This window comes from Meles meles, chromosome 1 (genome assembly GCF_922984935.1).
Source record: "Meles meles chromosome 1, mMelMel3.1 paternal haplotype, whole genome shotgun sequence".
Lineage (NCBI taxonomy): Eukaryota > Metazoa > Chordata > Mammalia > Carnivora > Mustelidae > Meles > Meles meles.
Genome location: NC_060066.1, coordinates 7,799,892 through 7,817,225, shown reverse-complemented (window position 1 = coordinate 7,817,225; position 17,334 = coordinate 7,799,892). Strand labels below are relative to the sequence as shown.

At 52.3% G+C, this 17,334-nt stretch overlaps 1 protein-coding gene across 4 annotated transcripts in view; it reads right to left on the bottom strand.

The window, feature by feature from the left end:
- ZFAT (zinc finger and AT-hook domain containing) overlaps positions 1-17,334 on the bottom strand; it is a 180,627-nt gene that overhangs the window by 39,563 nt on the left and 123,730 nt on the right. For all 4 annotated transcript variants that reach the window (XM_046026441.1, XM_046026467.1, XM_046026449.1 and 1 more), the window contains one exon: positions 4,106-4,244. In XM_046026441.1, the coding sequence (XP_045882397.1) occupies positions 4,106-4,244 (139 nt within the window). The remainder of the gene's footprint in view (positions 1-4,105; positions 4,245-17,334) is intronic.

Below are 17,334 nucleotides of genomic sequence, written 5' to 3'. Positions count from 1 at the left end.
TTTTCATGTGGTAGTTCAAAATAATGCAAAGATTTTTTTTTTTAATTTATTTATTTGCCGGAGAGGGGGAGAGGACACAAGCAGGGGGAGGGGCAGAGGGAAAGCAGGGTCCCTGCTGAGCGCTGAGCCCAATGTGGGGCTCTATCCCAGGACCCTGGGATCATGATCTGAGCCGAAAGTAGACACTTCATTGACTGAGCCACCCAGGGGCCCCAAAACGATGCAAAGATTTGAGCAGATGTGGCAAATGAAGGCTTCTCTCTGAGCCTACTCCTCCCACTGCTTCCCATCCCAACCCCTACCTGGCTTCAGTGACCCTCTCACTGTGGGGGCTGGGAGAAGGGTCAGCACGAGGGAGAAGCCTCGCATTCTCCCACCGGGAGCAACATGGGAGCCGCTGGCAGGAACACACCTGTTCTGTTACAGTCAGAATACGGAGCCTAGAAGGAGCTTCCCAGCCTTCGTCCCCAGCCCAGGCCGCAGCAGCGATAAACGCCACCATATCCCAGTGTCCAGCACGATGCTGAGCACGGCAGGAGCACAAGAGATAGGAACATGGGAATAAACAGAATAGTAAATTCGAGCCATTTATGAAGGGCTACGTTTCAGGCACAGGCTGGGTGGGACCTTGGAGAATAAGACTGAATCTCAGGGGTATGAGCCTCTCCTCTGCAGAGATGAGGAAGACCAAGGTTCAGAGAAGTTAAGTAAGTCACCCAGGGCCAGAGAGATCAGACACGTCAGCTCCAGGCCCACCTGACCCCATCCCTGTGCTCAGGCTGATAATCTGGAGGGACCTGATGGGCAACTCTGAGGTCACTGGAGAATGAGCGGCCTGCTAAGTGCCATCTGTGTCCCGCTGTGAGCTCCGGGAGTGAGCTAATAGTGTAAGAAGCTTGGCGCCAAAGTATCTTGTGCTTGTCACCCCATGATCAAGGGGACCGGCTCGTGAGCTGGCTTCCTCAGGTTCATCTCAGGAGGAAAAATGGGCAGGCCCACGGCAGCAACACAACGTGAAAATGTGCGTTTGTGTGAGAAAACGCCTCCGGTATGTATTAATGAACAAGGGATGGGCTAAGAAAACAAGTTAAGAGATTGTCTGACCTGCCTTCCAATGATCAGAAGTCCAGCAAATAAAAGCAGGGAATAAAGCACGGACACAGCATTCAGGAGAAGTCTAATGACCAGAAAGCCCCAGATTCTCGAGAATGGGTGCATCTCGAAGGGGCCCAGGGGACACCATGCTGACGTTATCACCCCTGTGCCCTGAGGACCAGAAGTGTGCTGGAGCTGGCTTCAACAGCTCCCAAGCCAGCTGCGCACGCCTCTTCCCAGTTCGTGACATCACATGGTAGCTTAAAAATAGGCCACAGTCGAGATCCCTCCACCACAGGGACTGGCAAACTCCCTGCTCATGGGAGGTGAACACTTACGGGACATTGCTGGTGGATGCCCGAGCAGCCGCCGTTCCGGGCGCTTTGTAAGCCCACAGAAAATAACCCAGACGCATGGAGAGCACCACGGTACCCAGAAACCTACAAGGAACAGAACCAGCTTGGCCTTGTAGGCCCCCTTCCCTACCTCCTGCACAGCACTGTGCACTGACATCCTTCCCAAATCCCTGAGCACGGTGCATGGGAGAACCTTTGTCCACAGCTGATGGCTCTGCCCGTGTCCCAGCGCGACACCGCTGAAATCAGGGGATGCACAAGGATCCCCGCACGGTGTGGGAAAGCCGTAACATCATTCGGAGAAAAAACTGCGTCCTGTTTACGGTTTGTTATTGTTATTCTAACACATATTCCTCCGAATCAAAACAAGAAATTACAAAGTCCCATGAACCTCCCTTTTGACGAGAAGAAGAGAAACACAAAACCAGGTGGTGGGGGGCGGGGAATCACTTGCAACTAATCCAAAGAAAAGGAAGAACTCCAGCGGTTCCCGAGGACGCAGCATCCCACACACTGTAAGCCCATTCCTCCCACTCTGCCCCTCCATCCCCCTTCCTTCTCCCAGACAGGGGCACAGGCACAGCTCCGTGCTCTGGAGACCCCTGCACTGTGTTCCTGCTCAACCAGCTCTGATTTCGGAGACCAGCCTCCCACCACGACACAATGGCACAATCAACATCTCTTACAAGTTAAGAGACAAGTTAAGAGTCGTTGTTTCCTTCCTCAATATGTCTCCCGAAGGGAGCACTGGAAATGCATATGTATGTGTACACACACACAGACACACACACACGCACACACGGAAGAAGCCCAAACACACCCCTGCGAAGATGAGAATTAAAGCCAGACCCCGTCAGGGAAGGCAAGAGACGACTGTCTGAGGAAGCTAACTGAAAACGGAGGGCAGGCAACAGTTTGGCACTGCAAGGCAATGATGAAAGTTTGGAAGCAGAGAGCGGTGATAGGATCATCAATCAGAGCCCCGCGCCTGTCCCAACAGCCACAGTAAAGGTCTATTTCCTGCCAATCCGCCCCGACAGTGTGAAGGAAATGTTAAAAGGAATGTCTCAGCCTGCTTCTCCAGCAATCTACAGTGACTCGAAGGCAATTGGTCTTCTCCTCTGTGATTCCAGGATGGGGGTCATCAAAAATGATGCAATGGCTCTAGAGATCTTAGATGTTTTCAGGAGGGGTTAAAAAAAAAGGAGGGAGAGAATGAAAACGCACTGAGTGCCATTCCGGTGTTCTCTCCTCTGAGCCCGTCCGCCATCACACGAGGTGGCCCCTATTGGCTCCATTCTCAGGTGAAGGCCCGGAGCTGGGGGGGGCCAGGGAACTCGCCGAAACGCACAGCGAAGGGAGGAGGGCACAGAGAAGAGCCAGGGTCCCCCAGGACACCAGCTCCAGCTCCAGGAAACAGTCACTGAAACACACGGCACACACTCCCCATTAGCCCCGATGAGTGGCTCTAAAATTATCCCAATGCCGTTAACGTTTGATGCCGTTATCGATTTCCAAACCTCAGCCCTGTCACCGAGAGGGCTGAAGTCAATTCATTCGTTTTATATGGAGATGCATTTCACGGCAAGCCCAGCGAGCGGAGCCTCACGCCGCCCGGGGACATGCAGAGCCCGCGGCAGCTGGAGGGTTAACCGGCCCACAGCCATGTTCACTGCGGGGCGGATTTCTAAAACGGTCCTTGGTTTCTAAGAGTCACGGGCTCAGGAAGTAGTAAGAACTGCTGTACTGTACGCGGCCGTCATGTTCTTGGTTGAATTAGTGAAGCGCGGATATAAATACGACGGCAGTTCCCTGTGTGGCAACAGCACGTGAGCTAAACCTTCTCAAATGGGAGTACGTGGTCATTTACTGAAAGAGGCAGCGAAAAAAAATCCCCATACTTTTCAAAAATAGTAGCAGTTTTCATCCATTCTCTTTTCTGCTTCTCTATTTTTTTTCTTGAGAGAGTGAGAGAAGGGGGGAGGAGGGAGACGCTTCCGCAGGCCGATGCGGGGCTCCATCTCAGGACACCAAGATCATGACCTGAGCTGGAAGCAAGAGTTGGACCCCGACCAACAGAGCCACCCAGGCACCCCTCATCTGTTCTCTTCAGTTTAAATGTTCTAAATGGTTTATCCTTTTCAGGATGAGTAGGAATCTGAGCACACAATAAATACTTCCGGATCATCGAAAGAACCTCACCTACAGATATATTTGCCGTGGCTTTATTCATAACTGCAATAAAGGAAAAGTCTGGAAACCCTCCAGTGTCCAACAGGAGCACGGCCAAATAAATGGGGTCCTGCCACTGGATGCTGGATCCCAGAAGCCTTTAGGAGCTATAATGAGTGAGACCACGTGTCAAAAGAAAACAAAATGTTCACTTTAGCCATGAACTTTCATTTCCAAAAAGGTCCACAGAGACAAACAACAGAAGGCAGTACTGAACGTCGTGGGGCGGGTAGTAAAATCTGTGTTTAAGTCATGACCTCTTTCATTTCTGATTTCCAGCGAGGCAAGAAGGAATGCTGATACGCAGCAGAGCGGGTGCAGGGTGGAGCACAACCGTGACCACGGAGAACGAACCAAACACGCCCAGGCATCGGGACTGAGCTCTAAGATGCCCCAGCCCGGCCAGGGGGCGTGCGGCCTACCTTGCTGGATGAGCGCGTCGGCCGCCAACTCCCCGGTGCCCACGTTGGCGTACTCCTCGTTGGGGTGCTTCCTGTTGTAGTGTCGCTTCAGAGAGCCGGATATGTTACAGGAGTAGTGGCAGTGGGCACAGCGGAAAGGCTGTAGGGACAAAGAGGACGGGTTAGGGAAGGGAAGCCCCCGGGGAAATCTAGCCCCAAGGAATAAGAGGCGTATCTCATCCCAATGTCCTCCTCCACTCCTCTCCCACCCAGGGTGTCTGACATCCCCAAAGCCTGTGATGCGCAGATTGCCCCCTGCGGATAGGCTCAGGGCGGGGGTGGGGGAAGGAATGATGCTCAGGATGCTGAGTTCTCCCTCCACGAGGACCACACAAGGCATCCCCGGAGCAAGAAGGGTCTCTGCTCAGTCTGGTTGCTTTCAGTTCTTGATCAAGAAAAAAATAATGAAAGAAAGCAATACAGTAATCAAGAAAAAAATCATTTTTCTTTTTTGTTGTTGTTGTTCAAGTGAATGTCTTTCAAAGTAGCTCCCCTCACGATTAATTCCCCGATGTACTTGCTTCTTTAACTAAGTCATTTCCCCCGCAGCACGTACCTGCAAGCACACACGTACACACACGCATCCACCCACAGCGGTCCACCATTAGGGAAATCCACCTGGTCAGCCCACTTCCAACCCGCTGCACCCGCGGAGGGCAAGCACTTTCAAGGTAAGGATGCAAGGGGTTACGCAGCCTTGCTGCCACCTTGCATTGCTTTGGGGGACTCAGAATGAGCGGTGGGGAGGAAAGGGGAGGCTGCTTAGGCCTCTTGGGGAACCCAGTGGGACCTGGCCATCAGATGAGTGATGGATGGACATCTGGACGTCCCACGCTCTGACTCCCAGTGAAGAGCGCTATCAATATCCCTCTGAGCCACATGCTCTCCGACCGCCCAGCAGACTGCTACGTGAATTCCAGGTGTGCATTCGGGGCCTGTCTGGGAACACAAGCTGCTTGGCCGCCCGCAGGAGGAGGAGAGAAGGAACAGCCCACGGCAGTCACAGCTCTCAGTACAGGGGCTTGGGGTGGGACGATGAGAAATGCTGGCTTTCTCCAAGGTTCTGTCCTTGGGCCTGTTTGTTCTCCTGCTGTGGTTCCAATGACCATTTCGCCAGCTTGATAGATACCCAGTGGTGATCTCTCCCAAACCACAAATAGGAATTTTCCACCATCTTCCAGGTGTCTCTACAGGGAAGCTCTCCAGGCCCCTCCAAATAAACACACACAATTCCCGACTCACTTTCTGCAAAATCAACGCATCGCTCGGAGGCAGAAACCTGAGCACCATCCTACACTTTTCCTTTTACTATTCAGCTAATTATAGAGTCTTGTCCAGGCTTCCTCAGAAACCGCTCCAGAATTCACCCTGCTCCCCGGTCTGTCACAGCAGCACAGAAAAAAGCTCCATCCCAGCCTATGAAGGAAATGCCGTTACTCCCCTGAGGGCCGTTCTCAGAGAGAAAGACGCCAGGAAGTCAACGCAGGGACAAAGCCTGAGATGCTCCCTGGGGACGCCGCCGTCCACAAGGCCACTCTCTGGTCATGGGATGCTCTGCACCACACTCCACGTGCTACACTGGGCCCCGTGGCTTGGCCCAAAAGGACTGATTAAACAAAAGGACCTGGGACAAAGGCAAAAATTAACCAGGCTCTCTCATCTACTTACCGAGCAGAGAGCAAGATGTCTAAAACCCCAGGATGTGATTATTTGCAAAGTTAGATGCTAGGACACTTTGAAGTGCCTTCATCTCCTAAATAGGCAAATATTATGATATTATTTTTGGAACACTGGCATTTACACGGAATCAGAAAGAACAAAGAAAATGCTCTAATGCCAGCGCTGAGTGGCCAGCCGGCCTAAGAGGCAGGAAGGGGCGACCACAGTGAGACCTGGTCCTACAGACTTAACTCCAGGTTCCAGAGACAACTTCACCCTTCCTGGGGCCACACAGATCAGCTGTCTTGTGAAAGTCACTGGATTTTGGGCCCCAGGCCCAGCCTGTGAACCTCCCAAGGAACCTGGGCACAGAGGGATGTATCTAGTTGGCTTGAGGCTGGAGGCTGCCTCCCTGCCCCCAAGCGTCTTGTAAATGTTGACTATTATTATCCTGTGCTCATTTTCAGAGTCAAAGGTTATAGCATAAAATGATAGGGAAAAAAATCAGAAAAGTAACCGTGAAAAGCAAACACTCCCAACAAGAGAAGCCATCTGCCCAGGATTTACAAAGAATAATAAAGTGCAGACAGTTATGTTTTTGCCTGCTGAGGCCAGGGTGCCCGGGGCGAGGACACTGAAATCCCACGGTTTCCCTCCTGGAGACGGCACGACCAGGGATGCCGGCCAAGAGCAGGCCGAAGGGAAGCTCCCAGAAAGTAGGAAACAGGCCATCAAACACAGCAGGGGCCAAACCACGGAAGGAGCAAGATGTGGTTTCAGAAAACATTCTGAGCATGAGGAGGGTCGGGGGTAGCAGGGGCTCCTGACACGGGCCCTCTCCAAGAGCTAAAACCACCACCGTCCCCAAACACTGACCAAGGCTGAACGGGGACCAATCGCAAAACAAAGCTGCTGCTAGGACAGCTGGGTCCACCTCCTCGCGGCACAACTGGCCGCCATCCACCATCCACAAAGCCTCGGGCACAGACCTGAACTTCCGGCTTCTGGGTTTCCTCCTCGGAGATCGGGGCGCAGAAAACACGGATGGCATGTGACTACTGGGGGGCCCACAGAGGTTACAGGGACGGTGAGCAAGTGTTCAGAAAGTCCACTCTGTCATCACCACCACCGGCACGCGGTGACGCTAAGCATTCGAGCTCACCTCTGTGGGCTTTTCCTGCCCAGTGTTCTCCCAGGAAAGAGCCCCAGCAAACCAGGCTCACCCGCCTGCATCCCCACGCTCTGCCGGGTGTACGCTCCCTTGACACTGTTCGCAACATGTAGTCCAAGGTCACGGTCCGAAGCCACTGTTCCTGTGAGGTCTCCCCTCTCCCTGCCCGGGCATCCCTTACAGTGTTTGACTGGTTTGCTTTTTATGGCATTTATTACCTTCTAGTATAACATGCAATTTACTTATTGTGCTTATGGTCTACTCCCTCCATGAGAATACAAACACCAGGAGGGCAGGATTTCTTTTGATCACTGTTACTCCAGCTCCTGGAACACAGCCTGCAGGGAGCAAGCTCAGGACTACTTAAAAGGAGCTGACCCGAGAACACTGCCTCCTTCGGACCAGCAGTTTGCGGCAGAGGCCGCCAGCTCCCGGATCCCCGCAGGCCTGAGAGAATCCAAAAGGAAAGATCAAAGAGTGAGCAGAGGGCATGACTAGGGTTATATATACGTCGTTCACTTGTCTTCATGTTTCCGTTTTTCAGGATTTCTAGAATAGAATGTATGTTTTAAGTAATTAGAAACATGCAGAGGTTAAGATAAAAACAAAACAACACGAAACAAAACTGACCCCAGACCCTAAGCTTGACTTCTGCCCAAGAGTACCTCATGAGGAAGGAGAGCGCCTGCACAGGGGCTCAGTGTCCTTGGCTCAAGGCCTGGGTCTGGAGACTTTGTCTCCTGCCAAATCCCACAGCCACTGGGATGGCCAGATGGCCCACACTGCTCTCCCAAGCCTCCTCGCTGACCCGTCTGCGTTTCCTTCCCGAGAAAGATCATTTAAAGGTGTGCACCAGACGGACCTTGTCATGTCTCTGCTCAAACTGCCCACTGGCTTTCTCCCGCAATTAAAAGAGCCCATGCCACTCCCCTGCTGGGGCCTGCGTCTCCTTTGACCACAACCCTGTCCTTGCTCGGCCTGCATCACTAGGCCCCAACAGCACGGGCTCCTTTCTCAGTCTGCTCTCTGCACAGAAAAGCCCATCAGCAGACCGCCCCAGGGCGGCACAGTCATAGACCAAACTCAAGTCCCTGATGGGTCTATCACTGGAAAAAGTGTCCGCATCAACGGCCCCAGGGCCCTCCAGGTCCCCTGAGAGTGCGCAGAGCCACCGAGGACCTCACCTGCCACCTCGCTTCAAAAGAGTCGGCTGCCCCAACCTTTCCATTCCTCCGGCTTCCTCTTACGTCAGGATCCTCCTTCTTCCTTAACAACGCTCCCATCCTGCCGTCCTCTACTTGGGCAACCTCCAGGACAACTTCTGGGACTGAGGTGGGTCTCCCTACTGGTGTTTTATGAGGCGGCCATTTCTGCTCTCTTTCACAGTCCTCCTTCTACCTGAGTGTCTTGGGACAGGCCTGTCCCCTCTCAACAACATTGGAAAGAACCGACTGATCCTAACACTGCATGAACCAGAACAAGAGGAGATGTGACTGTCTTAGTGTGGCAGGTCCTACAATGTGTGTGTGCAAACCAGGCTTTCCTGAATGAGCAGACTGATCCGCTCATTCTTTTTTTTTTTTTTTTTTTTTTAAGGATTTTATTTATTTGTCAGAGAGAGAAAATGAGAGAACGCACAAGCAGGGGGAGCGGCTGACAGAGGGAGAAGCAGGCTCCCCGCTGAGCAGGGAGCCTGATGTAGGGCTTGATCCCAGGACCCTGTGGTCATGACGTGAGCCGAAGGCAGACGCTCAACCTACTGAGCCCCCCAGGTGCCCCTGATCCTCTCATTCTGAGCACAGCCTCAAATCCTAGATCCCCAAAGCGTGAGCCACGAGATGGTACAAAAGAATATACACCCCCTCCCCAGCTTAAAACAAGGCGTCCCCTTTGCTCTGAAAGAAGACAACTGTGCTAGGCTTCACGGATTGCAGCGAAATTTGATGAGTTCAACATTCCCTTTATTCCCAAGTGAGCAAAGATGCCTATGCATTGTCCTGTAGGTCAGAAAAAGGGAAAATGTTCACCAGAGAAGCTCCTATTTCTTCTTCAGAAGTGTTAGCTCACAGGCTACTCCTGCATCCCCCCCCCCTCCCCTGGGCCCCATTTACCTCTGAAATCTTCTCTAGGTCCCAGGAAGATGGGCATCTCCCGCTCCCCCACCATCCACCCCCGCCTCCCCAGCACCTGGTAAAACCCAGGGCTTTGATCTTGCTCCCGCATGACTGTCACCGGCACGGCCACGTCCCCACAAGCTGTGGCCCTTTGAGAGCAGAATCCGCACTGGATGGGCTTGTCGGCGCGTCCCTGGAGCCAGCGCAGGGCCCGGCATGGAGGGCCCTTACTACACTCACGCAGCTAAACGAGAAAGAAAATCACCTTTCTCTTTGCTAAGTGATTCATGTGCGGTCAGTCCAGCAAACCATCCCCACAACAACAGAAACTAAAAATCTGGGTAGGACTTTTTCCAAACGACGTTAAATTTAAGAACATTGTTTAAAAAAGATGTGAGAGAGAGGGTCCCTGTGAGGAGAAGGGGCAGAGAGAGAGAGAATCTCAAGCAGACTCTGCGCTGAGAGCAGAGCTCAACATGGGGCTCTGTCTCAGGACCCTGAGATCATGACCACGGGATCATGCCCGGGGCAAAACCAGGAGTCAGATGCTTAACCAACCACGCCACCTAGGCTGCCCTTGAACTTACGAACAAGAACACGCATTGTAAGGGTGGGAAGGGACTGGGCTGGCTCAGTTGGAGAAGCATGCAACTCTTGATCGCGGGGTTACTGAGTTAAAGCCCCATGCTGGGTGTAGAGATGACTGAAATAAATCAAAACCTTTAAAAAATAAATAATAATAAATAATTAATTAAAGACGTTATAAAGAGTGGGGAAAGCCACAGAACAAGTGATTGCATTCGCAACATGTGACCAAAAAAATACCCACACCCAAAATACAGGTGACCCCTTAACAACGGGGCCGAAGCACCAACCCCACATAGCTGAAGTCCACCCGCAACTTCTGACTCCCTGAAAGCTTAACTAGGAGCAGGCTCCGCTGACTGGAAGGCTTACTGGTTCCAGAGAATTGAGTAACACATCTGTGTCTAAGTACGCTATCCTGCATTCTTAGAGAAAAGCAAGCTTGAGAAAAGAAAATGTTACTTAAAATCCTAAGGAAAACACATCCGCAGTACTGTATTTATTGAAAAGACTGCATGTAAGTGGACTGTGCAGTTCAAATTCATGTTGTTCAAGAGTCAACTGTATGTCGGAGGTTGCGCATGCGCACGGGGCCACACGGCAGGGGACCGTTCGCACGGTGGAGTGTGATGCCACAGAAGGGCGAGGGAGAGCTACAGGCCAGAATTCTGAGCAGTCTTGCCGACATAAGGTCCAGCAAAGAAGCCAAGTTCCAAACAAACAAACATGCAAAACAACATACCTCCCGAACACGGATCCGCAGACAGCCGTGACATCAAGTTCAAGGGCGTGCCATGCTACGTGACTCGTTTAGGGATGTGCGCACGGGCAGTAAAAGCACAGAGAAGAGAGTAACTGTCAGAGAAGGCAGGCTAGTGGTCGCCTCTGGGGGACAGGTGGGGTGCGCTCAGGAAGGCCCCGTGGAGGGAGGGACCTGACTACAGGCAACGGTCCCTTTCTGAGCAGTGGCACGCGTGTGTTCACGTCACTATCATCCGTCACACCACACATTCACGCGCAATATTCTAGACGTACGTTCCATCTCAGGATCGGAAAAGTAAACATAACATGATTCAACGGGTAAACATAAAACCCCTCTTCACAAGCTTTTTGATGGTTATAGAAACCGCAAGGGGCCGAGAAGGACACACAGCACCCAGCAAGCGGGAGCTGTACTTCATACGAACGGCAGTAAGGAGGACACTCACCCCCTGCCACGGAAGGCGGGATTTTCGGGTTTACAGTCTCTCATCTGTGTGAGGACAGTGACACCAGAACTGGGCCAGTGTTCGGACACCCTGACCGTGACTGAAAGCATCCAGCGAGAAGCCTGCCGTGGAGTGTCTCACCAGAGGCCCGATGACAGGCCAGAGGAAATACTAAGTGTAACTCCAGCACTGCTGGCCTTAAATCAAGTGACGCAGCGGGGAGACAGGATTGCACAGGAGCCTCCCGGGGCTTCGGCGCCAGGACACCTAGGAGATTTACGGCAGCCCTTGTGCCACAGGGAAAACCCGAGAGGAAGATGGAGTCGCTTTCATTAATGACCAAGGTGGCCACCAACTCCCCAGAATGCAAACCAGCACCTGGCCACCCCAAGCAGCATGCAGCCGGGGCCCCGGGATCCCTGCTCCATCTGGGACGGAAGGAACCTTCCACCCAATCGGAGCCTGGACGGTGTGTGCCAACAGAGGTCTCCCAAGCTGCTTGGGAGGACGCAGCACTCATCTTCCAGATGGGGACACAGAGGCCCCGGGAGGCTAAGTGGCTTGCAGAAGGACACAGACTCAGTCACCAGCCAAGCCCAGGGTGTGAGCAAAGGTCCGTCTGAGCCTGAAGCGCACACACCAGCTACTTTCCTGGGCAGCGGGCACACTGCCCGCAGGCCTGTGGCAGACAGGCACCCCTTCTGGGCCATCCGTCTCCCTGCTGATGAGCTGGACAGACCGTTTCTGCAACTTTTCCTCATACATTCTCAGTTTTGCAAATGGCTTTGTTGCCAATCACAGGGTCCACAAGAAGGCACTGCTGTCACGGTCGCACTTCCAGCACAGACCAGCTCTGGTGGCCCAAACCACTCCCTTGTCGTCCCCTGGCCTCCCCCAAATTCCTGCCTCAGGAACCCGGCCCTGCACAGTCCCCGTGTGGACGGCCCTGGGCAGAGCCTGCTACCTGCTGCTCCCCACAGAACTCTGCGTTAGGCCGAGTCAACAACAAGCCCACTGAAGAGCCCTCGTGCCTGCATCTCTACAGATTTCCAGAGAACACACCTGAGGAAGATCACCTGCACTCCCTCGACAGGAACCTCCACGGGGAGAGCTCGTGAACACAACACAACCACGAAGCAAGGCTGTCGGCATCGACTTTCGGAAACAATATGCTCACAGACACACCTGCTCTTCGCCGAGACGACTCCCAATGGGCTGATGGAGGCTGCACATCCCCCAGAGCCCGCCTCCTGGCCAGGGGTCCACAGCATCCTCTGCCCCGGGGACCCCGCTTGGTTGCCCCAGGCCCAAGCGTCTCCCCTCTAAAAGCAATGACATGTGTTTGGGCTCTCTGTAACCTCACTGCCCCGCGCTGCTCTGGGAGAAGAAAGCCCTGCAGGCTCAAGGCCACCCGGTGAACCGAGGACAGAGCGAAGACCCCCGCTGGGCCGCCCCGTGATGGGAGAGCTGTTGAACCCGTGTCTTTGCGGCCACAAGCCTCGCAGGAGCTCGGAGCCCCGCTCTACCCAGCTGTCTTCCGTGACGCATCTGTCCCCCTGACGTTCTGCAGAATTTACTCATTTACTCATCGGGTCACTCCACAAATACTTATTATGTGCTGCCTCCGCGCTGGGAAGAGAACACAAACTAAACCCAGCGCATCACAGAGCTCCCATTCTCGCTCACAGACACGTCACACGTAACCCGCCAGCTCCAGCGTCGGGGAGAAAAGCAAAGCCTGTGAAGCGAGCCCGGGGGAGGTGAGACACCTGCCCAGCCCCTGGGAGAGGAGCGGCGGGGGGAGCAGGAGCAGGTGTGAAGCCGGGCGAGGGGTGGTGTGCAGAGCCCTGCATGCAGTGGGGATCGTGCAGAGGATGGGGCACGGGGAGCCTCGTGCCCAGCGGGGCGGCCACACGGAGCCAGGTGAGAGGTCTGAGCGGTCACTCTGAGGCCGCTCAGGAGCCATGGGAGGGGCAGCTGTTCGCAGGGTTCACTGGACCACTTTTTTCTACTTTTGGATTCTCTGATAACCAGTATTTACCAAGTTGTTCCACGAAACCTGAGTGCTGGGAGGCGCACTGGGGAAAAGAGAGGAGGGGCTCCTGGGGCCTAACACGTCTGCGGATCACTGCCTGCCGCATCCCCTCCACACAACGCCTGCAGCATCCAGGAAGCTCGCATTCCCAGGAGCACACGCTGGAAAACCAAGCCTCCGCCCTCCACCCACACCCACACCCCCCCCCCAGGGGCATCGGTGACACCTCCCAGGCTGACCACGAGCTCCCCGAGTTCAGGTGCCAAGGCTCACATCCTTCCATCTCTGCCGGGTTGCCCGCTACGACCCACAGCAGTACTGGGCACGACAGACTCACAACCTAGAACATGCAAAAACAAAACCCCCAGCGCGCTGGCTGCCGCCTTCAACTCCCTGCTCGGTGGTGAACGTGCCCACGAGAAGCTTTTCCACTCAGAAACGTTTCATCACACGGAATCTCTCATCCGCCAAGTCCCATTACCCACACGGGGTCATCCCGCAAAGCCAGTGGCCCTTCTGGAACGTTCTGGATGAGGACATGGCTGGGAGACTCAAGTGTCCCCCCAGCCTGCTCTCTGAGAATCATTTTCAGCAGGGTCCCGAGCAGACCCTCCCCCTGCAGCACGAGAAATACAGGGCGGGTCCAGTGCCAAAGGCTGCACCTGCACCCCGGGACCGGGATGTGAGCCACTCAGAAGGAAAAAGACACATATGCGCGTTCATAAGGGACCCGGCCTGTAAAGACTGCGAGACACATGGCAAGGCTCATACGGGAAATTCCCGAAGACCATCTTCATCTGGAACACTCAGTCCCTCATGTCCTTCTCCAGCCAAACTCAGCAGCGAGCACAGACCCCGGGTGCAGACTGGGAAACTGCCCCGAAGTGACGGCCGCACAAAAGCGTAATGGTGCGCAGCCACAGGGGACAGACAAGAGGGTAAGAGACAGAGAGACATGCACCAGAAAGGAAAGGTACGCACCCCAAGGAGCAGCAGGGCCCAGCATGTTCCCGACAGTCAGCCTTCAGAGAGGTCTGTGGCCGGGATTTCAAAGCGATGCTATCGGTGTGAGTGAGAGTATCAGTACCCCGCCTCCGTCCCCGTCCCTGTCCCACCGGCGACGCACCATCCAGGCCAACCGGGAGCCCCACACTGTGGTCTGCAGTGTGAACTGCCAGGCAAGGCCTCCATCCACCACCTGTGCGGGAGAGGGGTTTCGTGATTTGTTTCCAGATGCATCTCTCCAGGATTTATGAGCCTCGGCGCACAAGGTTGGGACTTCGTTCCGGGCTCAGCCACAACAGGGACAAAACCCAGCCCGGGGTTAGGGAGCCAAAGAGGAAAGCCAGGTCTTCACATCAGTTAAGCGCAAAGCCATCTCTGTTCTACAATAAGGCCAGAGATAAATTAAATGATTTAAAAGAATAAATGTTTTTAAACCATTGGGTACCACAAGTTCAAGAACAGCGCGAGTGGAGGCAATTACCTCATCACAATAAATAACAGTAAATCAATCCACACTAATTGCTTTTCCTGCCAGAGCTTGGAAGACTCTTCAGCATTCTCCGATTATTGATTTGTTTGTAATCGTTTGTGCTGTCAAAAATGCAATATTTCCAAAGAATATACCACTCACTATTAGACAGGATTTTAATTTAACGTAAGACAATCCAATTTCCTTTTTTTTTCTGGAAGTACTTAAAAAAATCTAAAATACAAGGAAGCTAAAGATGGCATTACAGGTTTTTAGCAGACATATTAGCTCCAACAATTTAATGAATGGCTGACCACCTCCCACCCCGCAGTAAGGCTTCTTCCTCCTCAAACACACACACACACACACACACACACACACACACACACACGCCAAACCAAAAGGAAAGAAAAAAAAAGGTATAATCTCAGATTCTTCCCTTTCATGCAAAATAAGAACAAAAAAGCAAAACAACCACCACCCACAGAAACCCTACACTTCACTCCTTTCCCTCTGTGCCCCATGGTTCAGTAATTTCTACTAAACTTGGGAAATATTCCTCCTGCTAAAAGTTCATGCACGGACAGCTTAAGGATTTTCCTTGAGTTCTGATAGGGACACGCGTTAGTTAACTGCAGGCTTATATAATCAAAGCAGTGCAGGGAAGAGAGGGGGAGAGCAAGAAGGCAAAATTGTCCCTCTTCTTGGGATAACAATGAGAAGGGCCAGAGTCCTGGGCAGAGAGCAGCTTTGTCTACCAAGAGACAGGGATCAAAATCCCAGCTCCACCACTGACTGACTGCATTATTCCTGTAGGGAGGCCTCAGTTTCCGCATCTGTGAAATGGGAATATTAATACCTACATTATAGAGGGCTGTGAGGGCAAAAAAAAAAAAAAAAAGAAGAAGCAAATATCGACTGTAACGCCCAACACATGATGATTACAAAAGGGACCAGTCCACCTGCCTTCTCTACTCTGGCACTAGATATTTAAACATTCAACCTCCTGCTGGAACTTCCTGATGGAAAGATGAAACCACCTCCCGGGTAACAGGAGAAGTGACAGTAGAAATAAAGCCACGACGCCTGGGTGGCTCAGTGGGCTAAGTCTCTGCCTTCGGCTCAGGTCATGATCTCAGGGTCCTGGGATCGAGTCCCGCATTGGGGGCTCTTCTCGGCAGGGAGCCTGGTTCCTCCTCTCTCTCTGCCTGCCTCTCTGCCTACTTGTGATCTTGGTCTGTCAAATAAATAAATAAAGTCTTTTTTTAAAAAAAAAGATTTATAAAAGAAATAAAGCCACGATGCCTCCCACCGTGCCAGATGACTCAAGCTTTCAGAGGGACACTCAGAATTTCAGACTGAGGATGGATCAGGACTGTTTATAAATGCGTGGTTCTTAAACATTCTGCCCGTTTGAGATCATTTCCCCACTTGGACTCTCTTGCTCACGAAGTTTAACCTGGAAACCAGGAGAAAATTACTTACACAGCCACGTCCTGGCTGACCTCATCCAAACACCAGCTTTGGCCAAGTGAGCATCTAAGCCCCTTATGGGCTCTATGAGCTCAGCCACCTGGTGTTTTCTGCACCTATCACTCGTTTCTGCTTCACGCAGACGCACGAGGAACATCTTTGGGCCCCACTGCACTATCAGGAATGTGACGAGAGAGGACACTAACAACTCCCTCTGCTTTATGGCTATCAGGCACCCAGAGAACTTTCTGGTTGCTATAAGTTTTTCAAAGCTATTGGGTTTTAAATGATAGGATAATAGTCTGTTTACCCAATTAAAACATGGCTTTTACAAAATGATGGAATTGGAATAATTAGCTGTTCTTCTGGGCTCTCAGAGCATCCGGTGCACAACGTTCCTGTAGCAGTTCACACACTTGCTGCTACTTTCTATGCACAGAGGTCTCTGCCCAGATTCCCGAGGCTGACAGGCAAGATGCCTGGCTTCATCCTGACATCCCCTGACCCTGGCAGAGTGCGCGGCCCACAGTGGGGACGCAGAAAAGGGGTGTTAAAGGAATAAGTAAACATTTCAGGTTTGGCACCAAAAATTCAAATGCAATTTAGCGCCTCTTATACCTACCCTGTCTCTTAAAATCCTGTATGTTAAATTGTGGTATGATACACTCCAGATGAAATACCTAGGAAAAGCTCATCAATGATAATGAAATCAACTACCGAAATCTTCCTGATTTCTCACCAGTTTTTTGAAGATACCTCAGTTATGCAAATTTTAATTTGACAATGGACAAGATGTTCCTTAGGCTTCCTAATACAAGTATTTTAGGATTCATTTTAGATACATATCAAATATAAATTAAATTTAATAGTGTCTTTTCAAGATTATGATCTGGCTGGTTCCTTTTTAATAAACATCCTTCTACACACCTAAAAATTGTATGGTCACAAGAGAGAAGGCCAGCCCTCACCTTCAGAAAGCCAGGGCAGAGGAACGATCATGGCCACTTGTCAAACGCAGGCCTTGTTTCAGGAACGAAGAAGTCTAAAGAAGGAGGGTCAGCAGTAAGTTGCACTGAATAGTTTCCAAAATGCACAGATTCTGAAAACTGCTGATTTCAGACTGGCTTTTTTTTTTTTTTTTTTTGCAGACTTGGCAAATTCATGCACCAAATTTCTGACTTGCTTTAAAGAAGTCAGGAATCTCATGGTGCACTTGGAGCCTTGCAAAGCAAAGACCCAAAGTGCAAGCTCCCTCCAGCTCTGGGGCCAGTGACATGTCTCAGTGTAAACGCAAAACACGAGTGGGAAGTAGAGCTGAGGAGAGAAGGACGTGGGCAAGTGCGGGGCTGGCCCTGTGTGCAGGGCAGTCAGACTCTGTGATACTGTGGACGGGTCCAGCGGCGCTGGGCAGCACCGTTCAGGAGAGACAGCCCTCTGTCAGAAGAAGGCGAGTTCACGAGTACCTCTACTT